This window comes from Natrix helvetica, assembly GCF_964273705.1.
Source record: "Natrix helvetica genome assembly, chromosome: 3".
Classification (NCBI taxonomy): domain Eukaryota; kingdom Metazoa; phylum Chordata; class Lepidosauria; order Squamata; family Natricidae; genus Natrix; species Natrix helvetica.
The window spans coordinates 129,250,538-129,272,447 of record NC_138549.1 but is presented as its reverse complement, the minus strand read 5'-3'; the positions used below and the strand labels follow the sequence as shown (position 1 = coordinate 129,272,447).

General features: G+C 35.1%; 1 protein-coding gene across 4 annotated transcripts in view; it reads left to right on the top strand.

Annotated features, from left to right (window-relative positions):
- The first annotated feature begins 3,970 nt into the window (after positions 1–3,970).
- The window catches only part of DSTYK (dual serine/threonine and tyrosine protein kinase), a 48,764-nt gene continuing 30,824 nt past the window's right edge, over positions 3,971–21,910 (top strand). For 3 of the 4 annotated variants that reach the window (XM_081949336.1, XM_081949335.1, XM_081949334.1), the window contains exons 1-2: positions 3,971–4,435; positions 16,662–17,050. In XM_081949336.1, coding sequence (XP_081805462.1) covers positions 4,156–4,435; positions 16,662–17,050 — 669 coding nt within the window. In that variant the 5' untranslated portion in view covers positions 3,971–4,155. The remainder of the gene's footprint in view (positions 4,436–16,661; positions 17,051–21,910) is intronic. The other variant, XM_081949333.1, reaches the window with a different exon arrangement.

Sequence of the window (21,910 nt, the reverse complement as noted above, 5' to 3'; positions counted from 1 at the left end):
GATAATTTCCTATGGAAGTCCTTTCAGGGGGGTATTCATTAGTACAAATGTCTCAGTTGGAGCCCTGTGGAGTTAGTTTTGTGACATATGAAAATGATCTTGGTAGCTTCCCTCAGTGTATATTAAGATATATTGGGAGTGCAAATTCTAAAATTTCCATCTTGGTAGACCAAAGACACCTAGAATCAACAGTTGGATAAGGTATCTATAGACAACTTAATATCTGTTTAAGAACTGCCTAGGGGAATGGGAGAGCTGAGGAAATTATACAAACAGAAGGTTCCCACAAAGCAAGATACCACCTGACTGAATTTTCATGAAAACTAATGGACTCTGCTCTTACTCTGGCACATTCTTCACCAGAGATCACCACCTGCATGGGTCTTCCCATAAGCAAATATCACATCAGACCTATTTTAGGTACTCTGTGTAGCTCTACCACTTCTGGTTTTCTGGAATCAGTCCCCACACTTGTATTTGATTGCCCACTTTCTATTAAAACATGAGTAGTAGTAATATCAATAGGTTATCAACTGAATAATTTCCAATATAATCTGCCAAAGAACTTTAAATGTCATAGCTATTTGCAAAAGGAGTTTATGAATAATGCTATATTAATTATCACATATTTCCGATCACTTTATAGGGGTCCGCTATCAAGCAGAAAGATAAAAAAGAAATACTTTAAATAAATAAATAGTCTCGCATATCATAACACTGATCAAATGAGACTAAGGATTATGTTAAAATATTATAGATAATTTAGAATACTAAAGTAAACAAGGTGAGCCTTCAAAATATTTATAGTCTGAAGCTTATTGTTAAAAAAAAGAAACCATTATCTGCTTTGGAATAGCTGTAACATAAAGTTGGAGAGTTACCGTCAATTTGAAACATTTATGTATGGTTTAAAAGCATTTTGTCTTTGTCGATGTAGGGTATACATTTTTTTTCTTTAGACCCATTATCAACTTGTTCAAATCTGTTTTGCAAGTTTTTGAAATATAAAAGCCTGAAAATCCTATTTCAGCAGAGTGAAAGTAAGATAGATAGATAGATATATGATTGAATAGCATAAATCATGTTTTTAAACTGTCTTCAATTATTGACCTTGTCCAACCTGTTTAATCAATTATGTGGAAGGAACTGCATGAGTGTGAATGAAATAAAATGTTCCCCAAGGACCATTAAAAGCCCTTTGTTCCTCAGTTCTGTTCCCAGATACTTTACCACTCAATCAAATTTCTGTTATTTCTTGCATTTCTCTTACTCCAAAGTATATGAGTGCTGCCCAAGATGGGGAGGGGCAGGATGAGTGCAAGCACAGAAAGGCTGGGGAAAGGTGTGTGGGCTAGAAAATGAAGGGAAAGGGTGTGATGCTAACAAGCAAAGAAACACCAGGGATGGAATTTTCCTATCCTGCTGCTTCTACGTAGTTGTGATATCCATATCTTGTGGATATCAGACTGGAGAAGGCTGATGTAGAACTGTTTTATTTATGTTGAGAAATCTTACAGGATTTCTGGTTGGAAGATAAGATGACTAAAGTCTAGGCTGCGATGGAAGAGATGATCAAAAGACTAGATTTACCAGTTCTCAAGACAACCAATTATCTTGGCCTATCAAACACTGTTTTTTTTAGTACCTTAGATTTAAAAATCATTATGCAGAGAATTACTGTAGTTTAAGCAAGTAAAAGAAAACTCACAGATTCTAGTACGATCAGGGCTGTCTGTTTTATGATACCTCATCTACGATTAGGCAAACACCTACCTCAGGAACAGTTTATCCCTGGGAAGTGCAGGGCAGTGAACAATTCTACAGTCCATAAAGAAACACAAAGCCTACAACAGTCCAGTGAATTCCATGAGGGTATAGTCAGGGATTATTGTCTCTGAATGACAACCCTGAAATAATTCTGAGATAACCATTGAAACTTTGTAATGTAAACAAACCTTCAGAGATTAAGAAGAAACTTGAAGGATCCCGACTGCAAGCTGAGTGTATTGCACCATGAGTTGTTATCATATTGTTTAAAAAGAATAAGATTCTCTATGGGTTCTAGCCTTCCTCAATGCAACGCAAGACTAAAACAAAAAAAGAAATGAGAAAAAGGACTTCGCACCCACCACCTTTGCTTATACATTGACATTTTGGAATGATTTAGTAAGCAAATGTAAAAGCCTTAATAAATGTAGAATTTATGCCTTGATTTAATGCAAGGTGAGATATGTATGCAGTCCATTTGATTCCATTTATATCTCTGCTGATCCCACAAAACATTTTAAAGCAATTTGTCTGACGATTGTGAATAAGAGACAATGGTGAGAATAAATACAATCCTGTGCACATTCATTTAAAATTTATTAAGCACTGTGCTTAATTATGAGATTTGGCTCTGGTTTTCTTGTGCATTGATAGCGACATTCAAGCCAATTGGTTAAGCACATATGACTATTTTAATATTGGGAAAAATTAAATGACATGTCTTAATAGCATTTTCTTTAGTAAAAATGAAAACTGAATGATCCACAAAAATGGAATACTATGGTACAACACTTTTTGCACAAACAATCCTTTCAGCTCAGCTGAGTTCATAGTGGCCAAGGGGTATTGAAGGTCATTCAAATAAAGTAGGAATAAAGGATTCCTTTTTTATTTTATGGGAATTATTCAGAGTTACATCTGCCAGCAGGAGGATGGGTATGCATTCAGGAAAATAACTTTGTTGTTACAATTAAGTTATTCTGTATGTATGTCCATGGAAATCAGAACTCAACCCTTTGGATCCTAAAAATATCACATGATAATAACATTGCATTGGCAGCAACTACTCAAAATATTGGCAGCAACTACTCAGAATACCCACTTGCATAACTGCTTTTAAAAAAGAGTACTACTTTAGGAGGGAATCTAAGCCTAGACAGCGTTGAGGAGACAATGTAATTCAAATGTAAGAAGCAGTAATATATCTCATTACTATTTATTTGATTTTTAATTTGCCTTTATAATTGTTTACTACAACTTTGTTGTGCAACCACTATTCTTCTTCTCCTAATATCAATTTTCTATTAAAAGGTAGGTTGAATGATGTGTTAATTTTCTTTAGTCACTTCACTTACTCTCCTAAGCTGTCATTTCTATATTTAGACAAATGAATGCAAAAAGAACCTAGGTTTTCTCTTAACCTGCTTCTCACTTGATACTATTCCTTAAAGGCTTACTAAGCTTTAGAGGAGTGATCTTCCAAAATTTTATAGAAGGATATGCATTTGTTCAGCAAAACAGTGTAGCTTGCTATCGTTTATTTATTTGATTTCTGTATGATGATATATTGGCTTTAATTACTCATTCAATTAAATAATGCATTGATAAGGTTTACTATATATGCCTAGTCTTTGCAATTGGAGAAAAGTTTAAATCATGTTGAAAATTCATCCATCAATCATTTCATTTAACTACACTAACATCTCTTCCAAACTTGATTCTTGTGACTACCTGTATGTTACATTATTGGCAACAATACAGATTACCATTGCTTCATCCTTAGTTCGATTCAGAGAATGAGCCATTTTTTTATTTTCCAAGGAGAGAAATTTGAAATAATATTCACAGAGTCAACTTCATAACCTCCTACCGATCATACTCTTACACTTGGAGGTTTTATATTCTTTTAAAGTTCCCATTCATTGCTTCCCCCCTCTATTTTCCCTATTTATACCTAGTCTAAAGCTTCTCATAACTCGCTACTTAATTTCAGCAAGTTAGCCCTGGAAGAGACCGGAAAACATCTGTATTTAGCTTGAAAACTACAAAAGCCAGGATACAGTTCGGGAAAAGCGCCTGTTTTCAGAGGCCCCTTATAAAGAAAGGAACTCCTATAATAAGGAAGCTCTCCCAAATACGACTACATCCCCCATAGTTCAAGGCGACCAAAATATCCGTATGGGGTCCGCCCCTGGCCACCTCCCTCTCCCCGGCAGAGCGCCCGGATAAAGGTTCCGTTCCGTGCGCAGTGCGACTTGATGCGTCGCTGCTGACAGGGGAGCTGGAGGTTAAGGCTGGGGGAAAGGCGGCAGCGACAGCCTGGCATCGTCCGACTCCCCATTTCCCTGGTGGGAAGAGGACTCCGGAGTTGAAGCCCCGGCGGAGGAAATGTCGGAAGGATGGGGAGGCCCCACCGCCCGCGGCTCCGGCGGAGGATTAAACCGCGAGCTATGCCGCACGTTCGGCCACTACAACCGGCACCTAACGCGATTGCAGCACAACTTGCGCGAAACCAAGAAGTTCTTCCGCGACATCAAATACTTCCAAGGCCCCACTGTTTTCCCCGTTGCTAATGCTGGGCTTCCCGGGGAGGAGCCGCCTGAACAACACTCCGCCCCTTCGGCCGTTGATAGCGCCCCTGCTGGTGGGGGTGCCTCCCTGCAGACCGGTAGGTGTGAGGGGCGTAACGGACGCGGCGTGGAGAAAGACCTGCACTCGGGGGGTGGGGGGAAAGGGGGGGAGTTCCCGGCCGGCACCCCTTCAGGCGGGGCGTCTGGAAAAGAAACCCGGACAGCCGTAGCTCTTGCTGGCCGTCACTGAAGCGGAAAAGTGCCCGCGCTTTACGGAAATCCCATATATGGGACAATGGGATGATAGGTGGGCTCGGCTGGGTGGGTTTGAGAAAAGCCGAGATTGGGACAGCGGTTTAGAGAAAAGGCAGGTGGGAGACGTGAAGGCAGCCGCCCGAGTTGATGGAAACTGGCGAGGGTTTTCGGAGGTGCCTGGAAGGCAGCAGGGAAGCACGTTGGACAACTCTTAAGTCTGTGCTTAAGGAAGCCTGTCCATCTCTGAACGGAAGGCCTGCTGCAGATGCACAAATAGAATAGAATTCTTTATTGGCCAAGTGTGATTGGACACACAAGGAATTTGTCTTTGGTGCATAAGCTCTCAGGGTGCATAAGGAGAATAAAATACATTCAAGAAGAATCATAAGGTAGAACACTTAATGATAGTCATAGGGTACAAATAAGCTATCAGGAAACAATATCAATATAAATCCTAAGGAAACAAGCAACAAAGTTACAGTCCTGCAGTCATAAGTGGGAGGAGATGGGTGACAGGAACGATGAGATGACTAATAGTAATAGTAATGAAACCTTAGCAAATAGTTTGACAGTGGTGAGGGAATTATTTGTTTAGCGGAGTGATGGCATTTAGGGAAAAAACTGTTCTTGTGTCTAGTTGTTCTGGTGTGCAGTGCCCTATAGCATCATTTTGAGGGTAGGAAACAAATTATATCCAGGACGCGAGGGGTCTGTAAATATTTTCATGGCCCTCTTTTTTGACTCGTGCAGTGTACAGGTCCTCAATGGAAGGCAGGTTGGCAGAAATTGTTTATTTTGCAGTTCTGTGTTAGGGCATCTGACCCGACAGGAGAGCTTCTGGTGTTGGTCTGTGGCTAGTTGTTAGTGTGAGCAGAGTGATTCTGAACAGACCAGATTTTTTTTTAAAAAAAAACCTCTCTATTTTAAAAATTTATGTTTTAGTTTGTAGATTTCACCTGGTTCCTGATTCTTTGTGCAAGTCCTTCCTTTATATCTTGGATTAATAAAGGAGAATATTTGTAGATCCCGGTTGAAATGAGGGGTCCTTGGTGCTCTCTGAAACCTGCTCGTTTTCTTGCAGGCATTTCATTACCCAAACTAGGTAACTTCATCAGTGCTGGATTATGGATATGTTTTCAATAATGTCTTTGATCAAACTTTGTGTAAACCATCTTTCTCTACTCCAGCAAAACATAAGTCTGGGAACTTCACACCCCTGATTTAGAGATTTCTGTGGCTCATGCCTCCTCGATTGGACCAAAATTCCTATACTAGGAAAATCTGAAGAAATTACTGAAGCAGGTTTAATTTCTCCTTGGTGTGCAGACATCCATTATGGGAAAATGTGACAGTTAATAATTTATTAATTGTTTAATAAATTAAACTATTAATAATTTAAACAGTTAATTTAGACATTTCTCTCCTGCTTCCCTTGTCCCATAGGAAATAGATGGCGTAAACATATATAGAAACAGACTGTATACTCTGCATACTTTAGTTGCCAAATTATGTTTGATAACTGATATAATACTGAAATGGTAATGGAAGTAAAAGTGCTTTAATACTGTTTGGGTCCAAAGACTTGGGCAAATTTATACACGCAATACTGCTTCCAAGATGAGATGCTTCTTGTGTATTTGCAGCATTTGAATAAACTCTGGTTCATACTAAAACCATGCACAAATGGTGCCATATGATCGTAGGAAAGGTGCATTCGGTGTTAATGGTTCCAAATCTATATTCCTGCCTCTACCTTCTGAAAGACTTTACCTTCAGATCTAAAGTACGGTATTGTTTTAGTTCATACTTTATCTTTTTGTTATGATTGCCAGTGCATGGAGCCAGAGAATAAACAACTATAAACCGGATATTACCATATAAAAAAAGTTTATTTCAAAATTTTTACTCTGGAGATCAATGAAATATTTCTGTAAAAGGTAATTTAAGTTAATTTCACTTTCTCCTGCACAGTTCACCATTAATGGTTCATTTGTGGGTTTTTTTTTTCAGTGAAATGATGAAACAAATCACTAGTTAAATTTTATTCATTTCTGTCTTTTGTACAATTAATAACTCCAGCTATTTTTTATTCAAGTTATATTGTATTTAAATAGCAATGTGGCCTAATATTTCATGCTAGGCATCTCTGCCATTGTGGGGAAAAATTATTTAGTAACTTTCTAAAAACATATCTATTAAAAACAATGGGCTTTTTAATTAGACGTTTCCTAACTTAAAAACATCCCACGTTTTCTTTTCCATCCAAACCTTATTAGACTAGTATAGTCAGTATGCTATAATAGTAACAAAACATTTTACAATATATATTTAGTTGATTGCAAGTGTAGTTCTGAGTGCCTTTAGCTTGGCTAATAAAAGAAATTATAGGCCTAGGTTTTAGGACGGTTTCTGTAGAACATATTGTAATTTGGATGGAAAATATTGAATAATACATTTCTGAAATTCCACAGCTTTTTTTAGCAGGTTCAAAATTATAGTAATTTCCTATGGCTTACCTGCATTTCATATTCCAATCCTTTGTGTCGTTAATAAATATTGTAAAGAGTGACTTGATAGCTTGTCTAAATTGATCAACTAGCTCAATATGTTTCTTATTGGAGGGTGGGGGTTTTCCTTTAGTAAGCAGCACAGATTTGATATTGATCTACTGTAGTTGAATTTTGAGCTAGCTTGGGCCCTTCATTGCATGTTCTGAAATCCTCAATGGTAATAATAGGTATATTGGAAAATTGGCTTGTCACATTCAAAAGGAAGAAAAGTGTGCAATACCCATGGATTGATTGAGAACAGCTTCATGTAGTACAATATTTGGCAAGAATACAGAGTAAAAGATGTTCATGATGTTTATAAATCATCTACACATTTTGAAATTAAACCATGTAGTAAGAAAGTCATAATTGCAGGCAAAGGATTTAACAATAGATATATTTGATTTATCATATTAAGCATTGCATTGTTTTTAATATAATTTTATATTAAACATTTTAAAAAGGAAATGAAACCTAACAAAAATCAAGGAAAGAAATAAGGAAAGAAAGAAAAGGATAAAAGTGCAAAAAAGAAAATATAAAAAGAAATGGAAAGAAATTTCTAATTTTATTTCCAGCCAATATATTTACAAAGTTATCTCTTACCTTATGGTGCACGAAGAAAAGCTTTCTTTTTTCTATTATCTAGTTTTTTCCTAATCATCAAAGCCACAAATCATAAGTTCATTTTTAATGCAAAAAGTCTAAAAGGGATTTCTATTCAGCACTAAACTTTCCCTATATTGCCTTTTCTTTAATCAGGGAAGTCAATTCAATTTTTGAGCATATAATAATATTTCTGCTAAGATATTATATATAAATAAAGCTCCATGACTTTCTTCCAGCTTTCTGTTCATTAATTCTAATATACCCTTTTGTTATTAGATCTTCTCTTGATATTATTTTACATTCCCTTTGAAAAAAATTCTAATATGATTAGTTTTATAAACCTAAATCATTTAAGTTTTCATCCATAAATGATTCTTGTACTGATAAAGGTGTTTTCTGGTACCATCTAGGTTTGTACTTATTTTCAGAATGGCACAGCTGAGATAATTATTTTCAAAATCTATATTAATGTTAGCTTTGTTGTATCCATTCTACTCAAATCTCAAATTGTGTCCTTCTAACTCCTATAACCTGTTTCTTAGTGATACCCACTGTTTAATCCAAACTAAACAATGAGCCACAAAGTATAATTTCAAATTTGATAGATCCAATTCTCTTCTTTCTTTTTGCATCTTTCAATATCTTATATTTAACTTGTGTTTTTCCCTACCATACAAACTTAGCCATTGCTCATGTTGTCAAAGCAGATATTGTCTGAAACAAAAATAACATTCTAGGCAAAGCATTCATCTTAATCACAGAAATTTTGCCCAATAACTTTGTCCCACTTTAACATTTTCTTAACTACATTCTGTCTTCACTTAATTATTTTAAAATAACATCAAGTCATATTTGTCATAGTGATATCCAAATATTTTACCTTCTTTTTGACCTTGAAAACAATTTTATTCATAAATTCTTTTTGATGTTGTATTTTTATATATTTGTATTAAAAACTTTGTTTTCTGCTTAATTTTAAGACCTGCCTGTTCATCCTTTCATATTTTAATTATTAGTGCACCAAATCCTTTTAATGCTAAAAAGTTTGAAATAGACTGCTGGAAAAAAATAATACAATTTGTTATTTCAGAATGACATCAACAAATAAGTAATGAAACTAAGAAGGTTTTTTTTTTCATTATTCGGTTTTTCTTCAGAAGAACATAAACTTTCAGATCCTTACCTAGAACAGTAGAACAATATCTTGCCAAATTTAACATTGCTTTTGAATAATTCAAACTATAAAAATTATTCCAGTAGCTTTAAACTTATTTAATATTGATTTTGTTGATTTATTTATTGCTTTTATGGGCACCTGATTGTGGAATGACTCCGGGATGATGTAATGGTATGTGGAAATGATCTTGGGAGATGGCAAGAAGAGATGATGCCTAGGATAATGTTTGGATAAAAGAGCCCATAGCCTGCAGCTGCATAATGGAAAGAAAAAGAGGCTCAGAAGGGATTTCCCCCCTCCCCCACCCCCCAAGTTCTCAGGCTATAAAGGAATGGCAGGAGAGTTGTACTTTCAGACTTGCAAAATTCTGTTAATGTAGCCTTACAATAAAGTAGTATTAGCTCATCTGGATATGTTTCCTGTGTGGTCTGCCTCTGAAGGCTGACAGTAGTTTACATAAGAAGTATGAAACCCAATAATAAACAATAATACTTATCCAGACATAAATTTCAAGAACTGCAAAAATCATACTTCACAGAGATTCAATAGATGCCCCATTCTAGAGCCTGGAAGGGCAAATTTTTAAAGCACAGAATACCTTTATGGTGAGAGCAACACAGATTTCTGGAGATGCTATTTTGGAGGCTAGGCTCAGCATCCTTCCTGGTTATCAATATGTGGACCTGTTTAATATATGAGACCCATGGTGCACCAATATATGAGACCCATGGTGCATCAAGCTATTTGAAGAAAAAAAACCCAGGTAATATCACATTGGGAATCTCCATTTGAAATAGAAACTGATATAACTGAGCAAAAACAATAAAGTTCAAACTAAACTTTACAAAATGCTTCTTTGGTGAAAATTACATTTATGAACAGAGGGAGATTAGGACAAGAAGAGAGGGAGGTTAGTTATTTTTAACTAGCATTAAAAATAATGATAGGTTTTATGTTTTCTGCATTTCCTTACCTGATTTTCCAGTTTTTATTCTAAATAATTTTATCCCCTTTCAACCTCCATTAAATTGACATTGCTTTGATTTATATACTTTTATAAATGTGTTGCATAAGAGAGAAGTACCAAAAATTGGAAAATTATAAATTGAAGATAGCGTTCCCTCTACTTTTTTCATCATCATCAGATTTATATGCCACCTTTCACTCAAGGTGGCATATATAATAATCTTGCTTCCTATTTTCCTCACAATACAAACAAACAGAAATAGTGAAGTGAATTTAGTTGGGTTGGGTTGAAAGAGAGTAATTGGCTCAAAGCCACGAAGCTTACTGGGAAATATACTGATGCAATTTTACATTGGGGATGGAGATGAAATTTACAACTAAATATGTTGAATAAAAATCTTGTACAACTATTGTCACAATTAATTTTAGTGGACTGAACAGTTTATTTAACAACCAGAAATCTTCCATGATTCCAAAGAGTTTCTTTAGTAATAGTTTTGTTCAAGCAATGTTTTTTGGTTAGCTGGATGGTGTCTAATTGGAGATTTGATGCACAATTAATATGGATTTGAAACAAATTTAAAGGGCTTCAAATAAACTTAGTCATTTTCATTAGTTGTAAATTTCAGATTCTATGTGTTTAATCATGCTGAGCTTTACAAAGAAGTATAGCTTAAATGTCTACCTGTGATCTTTATCCTTAAAGCAAGGATAGCCAATCTAGAGCTCTCAAGTTCTTTTATATAGCAACATTCATACTTACTGACCATTGGCTCAGTTGGATAGAGTTTATTGGTATTGTAATTAAAAAAATATTGAAAACACCATGTTATTATCTACGAACTAGTGTATAACTGTATTTTAAATAAGGTACCCATTCAAACAATTATTAGATATGTATAATTATCAAAACATACTGATAAAACATTTATAAAAAGTGTAAGCTTGTTCTTAGGGGAAACATAATTAGCAACCTTTCTAGATAGTTGGAAGTTCTGATAATATTTTCTCATCTGGTATTAAATGATTTCACCTTCAAATTGATTTAGTCTAATTATTCATTTTTATACATCAAGAATTCTTTTCCTGGTTGCAGGATTGATAGCTCTTCAATTCAGTTATTTTGTACCTCTTTAACCTGCTAGAATGTAAATGAAAAAGAAAAGCAATTATATTTGCAAACATATTGATTGCACTAAGTATTTTCTGCATACACCTTAATAGCCTTCTGCATGAGACAACAGATATATGATAGGAAGTTAAAATATTCATGAAGGGTATTAATTAATTGCAGTGAACCACCTGCCTAGAGATCTATTTAGAGACTTAGAGACAGTGCTATCTCTCTCCCTTTACAAATCTATTCAAAGCAAAGATGGTTGCCCAGTACTATGCAGGCAAATTTAATCACTGGATTGCTTCTTGCTCCTTTGCTGTCTCAACACACTATGACAATTTCAACCAATACCAGTGAATCCTTTGTCTCCTGAGTTAAATGATACTGGCATGGCAAGCTGCTTCAACAGTAAGAATTCTGATTAGAATTGGATAGGCAAATATTTATCCAGTATGCAGCTAGTCCTTGCTTAGTGACCACTTGTTCAGTGATAATTTGAAGTTGCAGTGGTGCTGAATAATATATAATATGCACTTACAGTGGTCCTGTAATATGTATGTTTGTACGTATGTGTGGGTGTAAACATACACATACCCCTAGCAGTTCGAAAGCATGCAAATGCAAGTAGATAAATAGCTACCACTTTGGTGAGATGGTAACAGCGTTCCATGTTCCTTGGCGTATAGTCATGCTGGCCATATGATCACAGAAATATCCTCAGACAATGTTGACTCCTTGTGCGAAAAAACGAAGATGAGTACCATCCCGTAGAGTCTGATATGACTGGACAGGAGAAACATTTGTCTGATACGACTGGACAAGGGAAACATTTCTGCCTGTCCTGCCTGTCATCCATCCATCCATCCATCCATCCATCCATCCATCTATCTATCTTTATTTTACAAATAACTTCAGGTGGGAAACATATCCAACACACCTTTCTCCTCCTATTTTCCCTACAACAATCACCCTGTGAGATGAGTTTGGCTGAGAGAGAGTGACAGGCCCAAGGTCACCAACTGGCTTTCATGGCTAAGGCAGGCCTAGCTTTCTAGCCTGGTGCCTTAACCATAGACTAAGTTGGCTCCTATGGTACTTACAGCTGGTCCTCAAAGTTTTAGCAGTCACAGTGTCTCTGTAGTCACATGATCATGATTAGGGTATTTGGCACTTATAATGGTTGCAATGTCCTACAGTTACATGATCACTATTTGTGGTCTTCTCTGCTGGCTTCTCATAAGGAAAACCAATGGGAAGTCAGCAGGAAAGGTTCAAAGTCTCTCTGGGAGGTCAGTCTCCCTCCCGCATTCCTGAGCTCATGCCCATTGGATCATCCTGCCTACAGCCTTCTTGTGCTCATATCCTATGGCGCCATCCTTGGCTTTCTTGCATTCACATACGGCCTTCACTAGTCTTCCTAAGCTTCCCTCAGCCTCCCCCAACACACACAGCCTGTGCCAGCCCCCTCCCCCAAGGCTTTCCCCAACTCTCCGTAGTACACCCCCATGTTCTTTTCCTGAGATTCCCACCACTTCCTACTTAATGACTCACATATCTTGGAGTTACAAGGGCACTAGGACTCCTGGGATTATCACTTAGCAACAACAATTCCAATCTCAATTGCTATCAAAACTGAAGGACAACCTGTATTTGTATTTGGAAAGGAACAGTCACATTAATCTTAAAAACAATCTGATTACAATGGATTTTAATTAAATAATAATAATAATAATAATAATAATAATAATAATAATAATAATAATAATAATAATAATAATAATAATAATAATAATAATAATAATAGCACCGATATTTCAATGCAGTTTGGCATGGAAAAATGTGCCACTGTATCCATAAAAAGGGGCAAAATCACTACATATGAGGGAATTGAAATGCCCAATGGCCAACTAATTAAATGCAACGAAAATTAAGCCTACAAATACTTAGGCATTTTGCAGTTGGATAACATCAAACATGGACAAGTAAAAAATATTGTCAGGAGAGAGTACACCAACAGAGTTAGGAAAATTTTGAAATCTAAATTAAATGGTGGAAATACAATCAAGGCCATAAATACCTGGGCAATACCAGTTATAAGATACACAGCTGGTATAGTTAACTGGACACAAGCTGATTTGGACATTTTGGACCGAAAAACCAGGAAACTAATGACAATGCACTACAGTTTACATCCACGTGGTGACACTGATAGACTATACCTGCCCCGAAAATCAGGTGGCAGAGGATTATTACAAGTGAAGCAAATAGTTGAAGAAGAAAAACATGCACTAGCTGATTATTTAAAAGAAAGTCAAGAAGATCTATTAATCGAAGTAAAGAACAAAAATCTACTGAAGGCCCAACAGACGAAACAAGAATACAGAAAAGATGTGATAAAATCAAGAATGGAGAGTTGGCAGAACAAAGCCTTACATGGTCAATTTCTGGAAAAAATAAAAGATAAAGTGGACAGTGAAAAAACTTGGTTATGGTTAACAACACGTACATTAAAGAAAGAAACAGAGTCACTAATCCTGGCTGCGCAAGAACAAGCTATCCGAACAAATGCCATTAAGGCCAAAATCGAAAAATCCTCTGATGATGCCAAATGCAGACTCTGCAAAGAAGTTGATGAAACTGTTGACCACATACTCAGCTGCTGTAAAAAAATCGCGCAGACTGATTATAAATTGCGGCACAATTCAGTAGCACAAATGATCCACTGGAATTTGTGCAAAAATTATAATATTAAAACAACAACAAACTGGTGGGAACATAAGCCTGAAAAAGTCACCGAAAATCAGATGGTCAAGATCCTGTGGGATTTTTGTATACAAACAGACAAAATACTAGCGCATAACACACCAGACATCACACTGGTTGAGAAAAAGAAGGTTACAATCATAGACATCGCAATACCAGGTGATAGCAGGGTTGAGGAGAAGGAACATGAAAAAGTCGCAAAATACCACGACTTAAAAATTGAAATCCAACGATTATGGCACAAACCAGCAGTTGTAATTCCAGTGGTAATTGGCACACTGGGTGCTATTCCAAAAGCACTGGAATTACATTTAAAACAGTTAAAACTTGACAAAATCACCATCAGTCAAATGCAAAAAGCTGCACTGCTTGGATCTGCACATATATTACGAAAATACGTTACGACGTCCTAGGCCCCTGGGTGGGGCCCGACTAGAAATCAATGCCAAATCCGGCGAATCAACTGGCCGCTGTGATACAATCGTATAGTAGTAGTAGTAGTAGTAGTAGTAGTAGTAGTAGTAGTAGTAGTAGTAATAATAATAATAATAATAATAATAATAATAATAATAATAATAATAATAAATATTTATTTCTTAGCTGCACCCTCTCCCGAAGGACTCGGGGCGGCATACAATAAAACATATGAAATACATATATAGACAAGACATACATATAACAAAGACGTATACCAAGACATGTACAAGGAGGAGGTCGGCTAATGAATAAAAACAATTAAAATCACAATGTTTAAAAAACCCCTAAATAATTGAATACAATTAAAATACCCAAATAAAAAACCCGTCAGGAGCGATATAGTTAGATCAAAGTTGAGCCAGGCCAGCTACTTGGAATAGGTGGGTCTTGAGCTTTATACGAAAGGATAAATAAAAGCAAATCATTGCATAGTTCTTTTTCAAAAATTTTAGCATGTTTTTTTTTAAAAGACATGACTTCTGAAGCAAAAATCTATGTTGTTTTTAAAGGAACCTACTAATTGACCTTCATTGATTAATTCACTTTCAGTTGTATAATCACGATTTGCAAATTTCTTCTGGTCCTAGGGAAAATAACATTTGGTATCATGTCCCACTTTAGTTAAAAATAAGAAAATCTTTCAGCAGTTGCATTTTTGGCTTCAGAAAATATTTGAAATACTACTTTATTACCAAAACTATAGAAGTTGGCAACACTTGGTCACTTGGCCAACAAACAATCTTAGATTGGTGAAAGAAATTAAGTGAACAAAGTATGCTACCTGTGGTTTTAGAGGTAAAACCAGTGCACTGCCTAGGGAAAACAATGCTCACAAACCTGTTCAGCATACAGCGGGCTTAAAGTTACATTTCAACATACCTTCCATGTTCAATTTGAATGTTGGTTTTCAGGTTTTGCAGAAAAGAGCTTTCTCCTTTTACTGTGGGTGTTATAGCAGCCCCATTTTAATTTCAACAGAACACTTTCTGCTTTTATGTGCTTTCTATTGCATTAATCTTCGTACAAAATACGATTGCATTTTAGCATTTGTATTTGATAAATAGAATATAGAAAGAGTTCTGTTTTCTATATAATTACATTTTTACATAACTGAAAGTACTATGCTTCAATGACAAATGTAAACATTAATATGCCGGTTTTTCTAAACTAAGTTAGTGGAACTAAGCATAAAAGTCGCCTGTAGTACTGCACTCTAACCACCGCACCACTGAGGCTCATTAATACATAGAATTGCACTTAATATATCTGCGTTGAAGACATATGGCAAACCTTTTAAGCTGTGTCTAATTTTGTCTAATGCTTTTAATGTTAAATACTCACTTTGCTTCAGCTTGACTCCTGTAAACTATGGGGAGCTTTAGTTCTTTTGACAGCCATAAAGAAGTAACTTGCTATGGCCTTCCTCATGCATGTTTCTTCAGTTTCCCAGCCTAATCAGTAGTCTTGGGATTTCCTAATTAATTCCTGTCCAACTGTTTAAAAAAAGTCTGCCCTTGCTTAGATTTTGGGGTAAAGGATAATTTTATCTGGAAAACGGTGGGTGTATCCTGTGTAAAATTCGTGATCATTGGTAGGATTTGTATTTCTGAATTTATTAGTAGCCTATTTATTATGATAATGTGGAACATAAACATTTTGGGAGAAATAAATTATTGAACACATAACTCCTTATTTTTTCAGATTAACTGTCTTTAGATAGAATGGCTTGAAGGTTTATTGTTCTGCAAAGTCCTCTCAGGCTATAATTTAATAGGACATGGAGGCAGGCAGCCTGGACACCATGGAGTAGATGGACCAGCAACCTTGGAAATAACAGCTTCTGGGAATAGAAAGGGAGCAGGGATACAGTTTCATTATGGATGGAGCCTTGCTGCTGCTGCCTCTCCTCAACTGAAAATATTAAGATAAATTCAAGTTTTAGTATTGTATTAAAACTTGAAGGGGCCTGTGGACAAGATGATTATTCAATTTCCTGCCATTATATAAATTAAAAGCACAAGATTCTGGATTGCTGCTTTTTCTCCTTATTGCTTAAAATGTGTATTTGCTGGCATTGGGAAGGAAGAACACACTGGATATGTGGGAGCTTCTAAGCCATATCCAGTCCTCTTATGGCTAGAATAAAGTGGACAGTGATCCATGAATGCTTACACTTTAATTAAAAGAAATCTTGAAATGTCACAAGAATGTCTTATTCTTACTTTATAATTGATGTGGCTAGGATAGTGTATGGGCACCATTATGGACATCTTCCAGATATATTGGGAATATAAGGTGCAGTCCCAACACATATAGGAGGCACTTGGATGGGAAGGTTAATCTTGGGGAAATTTGTGCCAAGAACCTTGCAGGATAAAATTCCTAATAAAATTTATATGCTTTTTTTTTAGGACTGCTAAGTTCAATTGCCTTTCCCCGACATGAAGAAGAATACCTCCAGCTGACAGTAAGGTGTCACCCATGCTTATTAATCTTTGGTCAAAACTGTAATGCCAAATGCCAATTACTCAACATGCTCTTGGGAAGGAGACTGCTACCCACCACCAAAATTAGCAGCGAGGAGCATTGTAAGAGGCGTCGAATTCGTTTCACACACGGAAGACAGACACGGATCAGTTTAGCTCTACCAGGACAGTATGAATTGGTGCATAATTTGGCAGCTCATCAAAGTAGTTGGGAAACAATACCTGAGGAGGACTTAGAAATCCATGATGACAATGAGGATCTGGCACATCAGATTGCAGAGTTGGAGGTTACACTGAATCATACTTTATTACAGGTACCAAATAAGAACAAATATCTTTGTACACACCATTTCATGTTTAAACAGGTCTATATAAGAAAGTAGTTTTGCCATGAAGCCTTTTCATTAATGTTACTTTTTTTTAATTTTGAACATAGATGAAGAGATTCTACAGCTAGAACAAACAACAACTTTAAAAATATAAGAGTTTGAGTTCATCCCTAAGTTTAATTTCATCATTTGTCTCTGAATTTAAAACTACTGTTTCTATAGAGTGTGAAATATGGAGGATGCAGTTTGAAGTAAAGAAACTTTGGTTCGAAAGGAAATTTAAATCTTCCCCTGATTGGCATACTTGGCCAACTCTCGGCTTATCCCTAATTAAGATTATGAATTTACATTTATAAAATTTAAGTGTTCCTTTCCTTATCCTTTATTGTACTTAAATATTGTATCCCTTATTTAATATTAGTGCATTTTAGTTAATATTAAGTAGTTTCTTTTTATTTGGACTGCCTATCTTTTAAATGAGAATCGTGTTGTATTACTACTAGCCTTAGAAAGTTTGCTTGCAAGTCTATTTTTTTATTATATCTTCACATTGGAATGTTGATAATATGAAATGATTTGGAATGTGAGGGCAGAGAACCATTGCTTTTGATGTCATGCACTTCAGCTAAATATGCCAGTCTAGTTTTATTTATGTAACTTAACTTATGGAAGACAACTCAAAGGTGTTTTGTAACTTCATGAATCAGTGAAAAATATACCTTTGTTAGATTCAGGATACATAGTTAGGACAAATTCAGTATTTGCATCATAAGGAATAGTAAAGTGAGAGTTTTTTTAATTCAACCGTCTCCCGCAAAAGCACCATTGTTAAGAGTTCCCATTTATGGAATTTTAAATAAAAGAAATTAATTGAAATATCAATTAAATTAGGTAGGTAGAAGTAGCTAGGTCCAGGTTTGTTGTTTTAACATGGAATTCTATCAGAGAAGAGTCAAGGAATAGAAGATGTACTATTGTAAAATATAGATTTATTTAACCAGATTTAAAAATGTTTGGCTTGAATAAAATTGTTTTGGTTTCCAACTGATAGAGATACTGTTAATCTAATTCAAAGGGTTGAAGACCATTCTTACTATGTGGTTTTTATGCCCCATGTAGCTCTGATTAAATCATTATTTTTCATTCAAACATTGTAAAAAAATATGTTGCTAGGCTTTTCTTTTTTTAAAGTAAATTCTTAAAATTTATTAGTTCTTTGTATGCAAATTGAGATCAGATGCAAGAAGGTTCTGAATTACATTGTTCTTAACCCGTTAGTTGAGCATTTATATAATCATACATTGTAAGTTGAGAGGATGGGGAAAAAAAGTTGTGGAAAAGTAGATTGGGCCTGCTTAACTGACCGATACAGTGTTCTAGCCTTTTCTTCCAACTGCACTAGACTTTAATTCCCACAAGGCTATAAATTCTAGAAGTTGTACTTCACATTTTTAGGGCAAAATGCCCTTAAAGTAGAAAAATAGAACAGTAGAAAAGATGTTTACTATGAAATGAGGGTTGAATTCAAATTGGATTTTAATCAATTAGATTACTAATTGAATTCTGATAAAATTAAATACATAGTGCTTCTTATATTATTCAAATCTTTAAAAAATTATTCTTCTGTAATTAAGGAGATTTTTTGTAAAATTCATAAATTTCCAAGCAGTAATACTGAATATTTTAACTCTTTTCATAGTATGTAAGAATGTAGTTTGATCATATCTTGCTTTCCAATAAAATGTTCAAATTTATTGCAAATTTGTTTTCCTTTATCTGTGCCCCCAAAAAATGTACATTACTTTTTATTAAAACTTTTCACTGTCTGTAGCTAGTGTTGCAATTTCTACTTTGCTGCTACTTTTATTCAAAACTTAAAGTTTTATTTTATATAGAAATCTTTCTCTGCAGGCAGGTCTGATATATTATTATAGGTTTATAGGAAATACTATTTTGTGGTCTGGCTCTCTCTCTTTCTTCAAATTGTTTCATTAGCCAATGCTATAATATGTAGTTTTCTGATCTTACTTCCTGTTCGAAGATGTATATTATATTTTTTGTAGTATGTCCTGGTGCAACAGGAATCCATGCTTTGAAGCAGTTTTCTATTCATGTAAAGGTGTTTTTTTTACAGTTCTCAGTCCCACTAACAGCACCTGAATTTATCATGTTTATCATACTATTTCAATGAAAATACAACTTCATATTCACACAAAAATTCCATAATTCAAAACTATCCACCATAACATACAGGTAGTCCTCGACTTACAGCCATTTGTTTAGGGACCATATGAAGTAAAAGCAGCACTGATTTATGACTGCTTTTTATACCTATGACTGTTGTAGCATCCTGATGATCATGTGACCAAAATTCAGACACTTGGCAACTGGCATGTATTTATGAAAGTTGCACTATCCTGGGGTCATTTGAATACCATTTGTAACTTTCCCAGCTGGCTTCCAACAAGCAAAGACAATTGGGGAAGCCAGATTCACTTAACAACTGCAACTATTTGCTTGTGTGGCAAAAAAGGTCATAAAAGGGGGCAAAACTCACTCTGCCTTGCTTAGCACCAGAAATGTTGGGCTCAGTTATGGTTGTAGATAGAGGACTCTCTATATGCTTCCTTGCTTTTTCTTATCCTATATTTCTTAGTGACATGCTCATTTCCAGCTTACTCATGCCCTTCCTATCATAATGCTGTGTTGTACTTTCCATATAATCTTTTGTACTCTCTTTTTATGGCTATCCCACTATATTTACCGTGTTTACAGGGTCTTATTTTCTTTTGAACCCTGAAATAAGCACTTTGCCTTATTTTCAGGGATGTCTTATTATTTTTGAGGTGCAGGAGGAGGTGAGTGTGGCTATCTCATGGCTGCTGCTCTGTTGGAATATTTTTGGGGAGCACTTATTTTCAGGGGACGGCTTATTTTAGTGCATGCACTCAAAAGTCCGATTGGGCTTATTATCCGAGGAAACAGGGTACCTATTTTAGAATAAGTAATGATAGGGTTACTAGCCATATGCAGGACTACCTAATAAAGTGACAAAACTACTGGTCAGTTCTAACATTGTGGCAGAACACCAGTGGGTTCTCTCAGGATGAAACATATAAAATATAAGTTTCTCTTTTCCTGTTACCTACACATATTGCTGATTCTTATTTGTAGGTAATTGTATTTGCTTTTTATCTTATTATGGATATATATTTAAAAAAGACTGCATACCAAAAAGCAAAACTGGCTATTAAAAAAAAGGATGTGAACAGGGTTTCAGCTATTGATTAAAATGTATTAATTGTGTTAACAATGTTTCATCTTTTAAAAGAAAAATATTATTTTAAGATGGTACTTGCTATCCAATTCCTTTATTTATAGTTCTAACATCTATTTAATTCAATTAGGATAATTTTTTCCCCACCAAATTATGTTATTCAGCTGCATCAATGAGTGAATCTCTTGAAGTTGTTAACTCATCACTTACATTTTTTTGCAAAGTGAATTTGATTGAGAATGTTTTAAGCTGTATAAGTTTAATTTCCAGACGTTAAATCCAGTTGCAGAAATAGGTTCCTCTGTGGAATATTAGCATTATACTTAGCAGTTCTGTTATCCTGTGTGAGAAGAGGCAAATGCTAAAAGAAAACTACTGATAAGAGCTAGCAAGAATACTCACTTTAGCTTCTGTTCATCAAATAAGATTAGTTGTCATATTGAGATATCTAACTCTTTCCACTTCATTGACTTTGTTTACTGTGATCGATGTGAGTCATCTTTCATAGCAAATGTTGATTTGCACATGAATCTTTATCTTAACTTTCACTTTTGCCTAGCAACATCAGTTTTTGTATTCTATGCTCTGAAGTCCCATGACAGTCAGGCAAACGGCAATTAACAGTTTGTTTTGAGAGTTGCAGGAATTTTGGAAAACCTAGTGATGCATTGAAGTGGCTAAAATTTGCTACATTTAATTGTTTATTAATAGCTTTATATATTGTCATGCATGTTATGCTCCACTTTGGCTTGTTCAGGGTGGAACAGTTGAAATGTTAGAGAAACTGTCTCTCACACAGCATGAATATTTGTTTGATGCTTGTTCAAAGACAAAACACCTTCTTTTAAAAATTTACTTTGATCTTCTTTATATTACCAGTTCTTAGCTTATATAATGTTTTAAGAGTAGTATGAATCTGAATCAACCAAAACAATACTTTTTTTTATAAAAGTTTTTTTTATTTTTATTTTTCAAACAAACACAACATATTCTTCTTTACATATTGTAGAAAGTGTATCAGTTGGTTACAAAAAGGCTTTCGTGCATCTCTTCCACAGTCAACAAACATAATTCATATTAAGTATTTTAACTCAGATATTTATACATGTTACCATCATCATACCTCCATTTTCATTTGATTATAATTGTTTAAACGTCCTTCAGCATAAAATATACCAAGATTTAATATATAACCACATACTGGCATTTCATTTACTATTTCTAAAATCCTCCAATAACACTAAATCCTTATGTCCTATTCTAGCTAAACATCCATAATATTTAATAACAAAGTTTTCTAATCCTTCTTTCCAAATCACTGTTTACAATTTACATCCAATTTCCTTATGTTGTACCCATACCTATATATATACGTTGTTATCATTATCCCTCCTTTATTTCCCCCCTAATATTCAAGACTTAACTGTATCTAACTTAGTTCTTTTTTATTAACCTTTATATATAATCCAAAAGGATTTCTAACCTTCCTTTCATGGGTACCATTCAATATTCATATCCAATTATTATAATAACACTACACATTGTATACATTATTATCATTATCAATT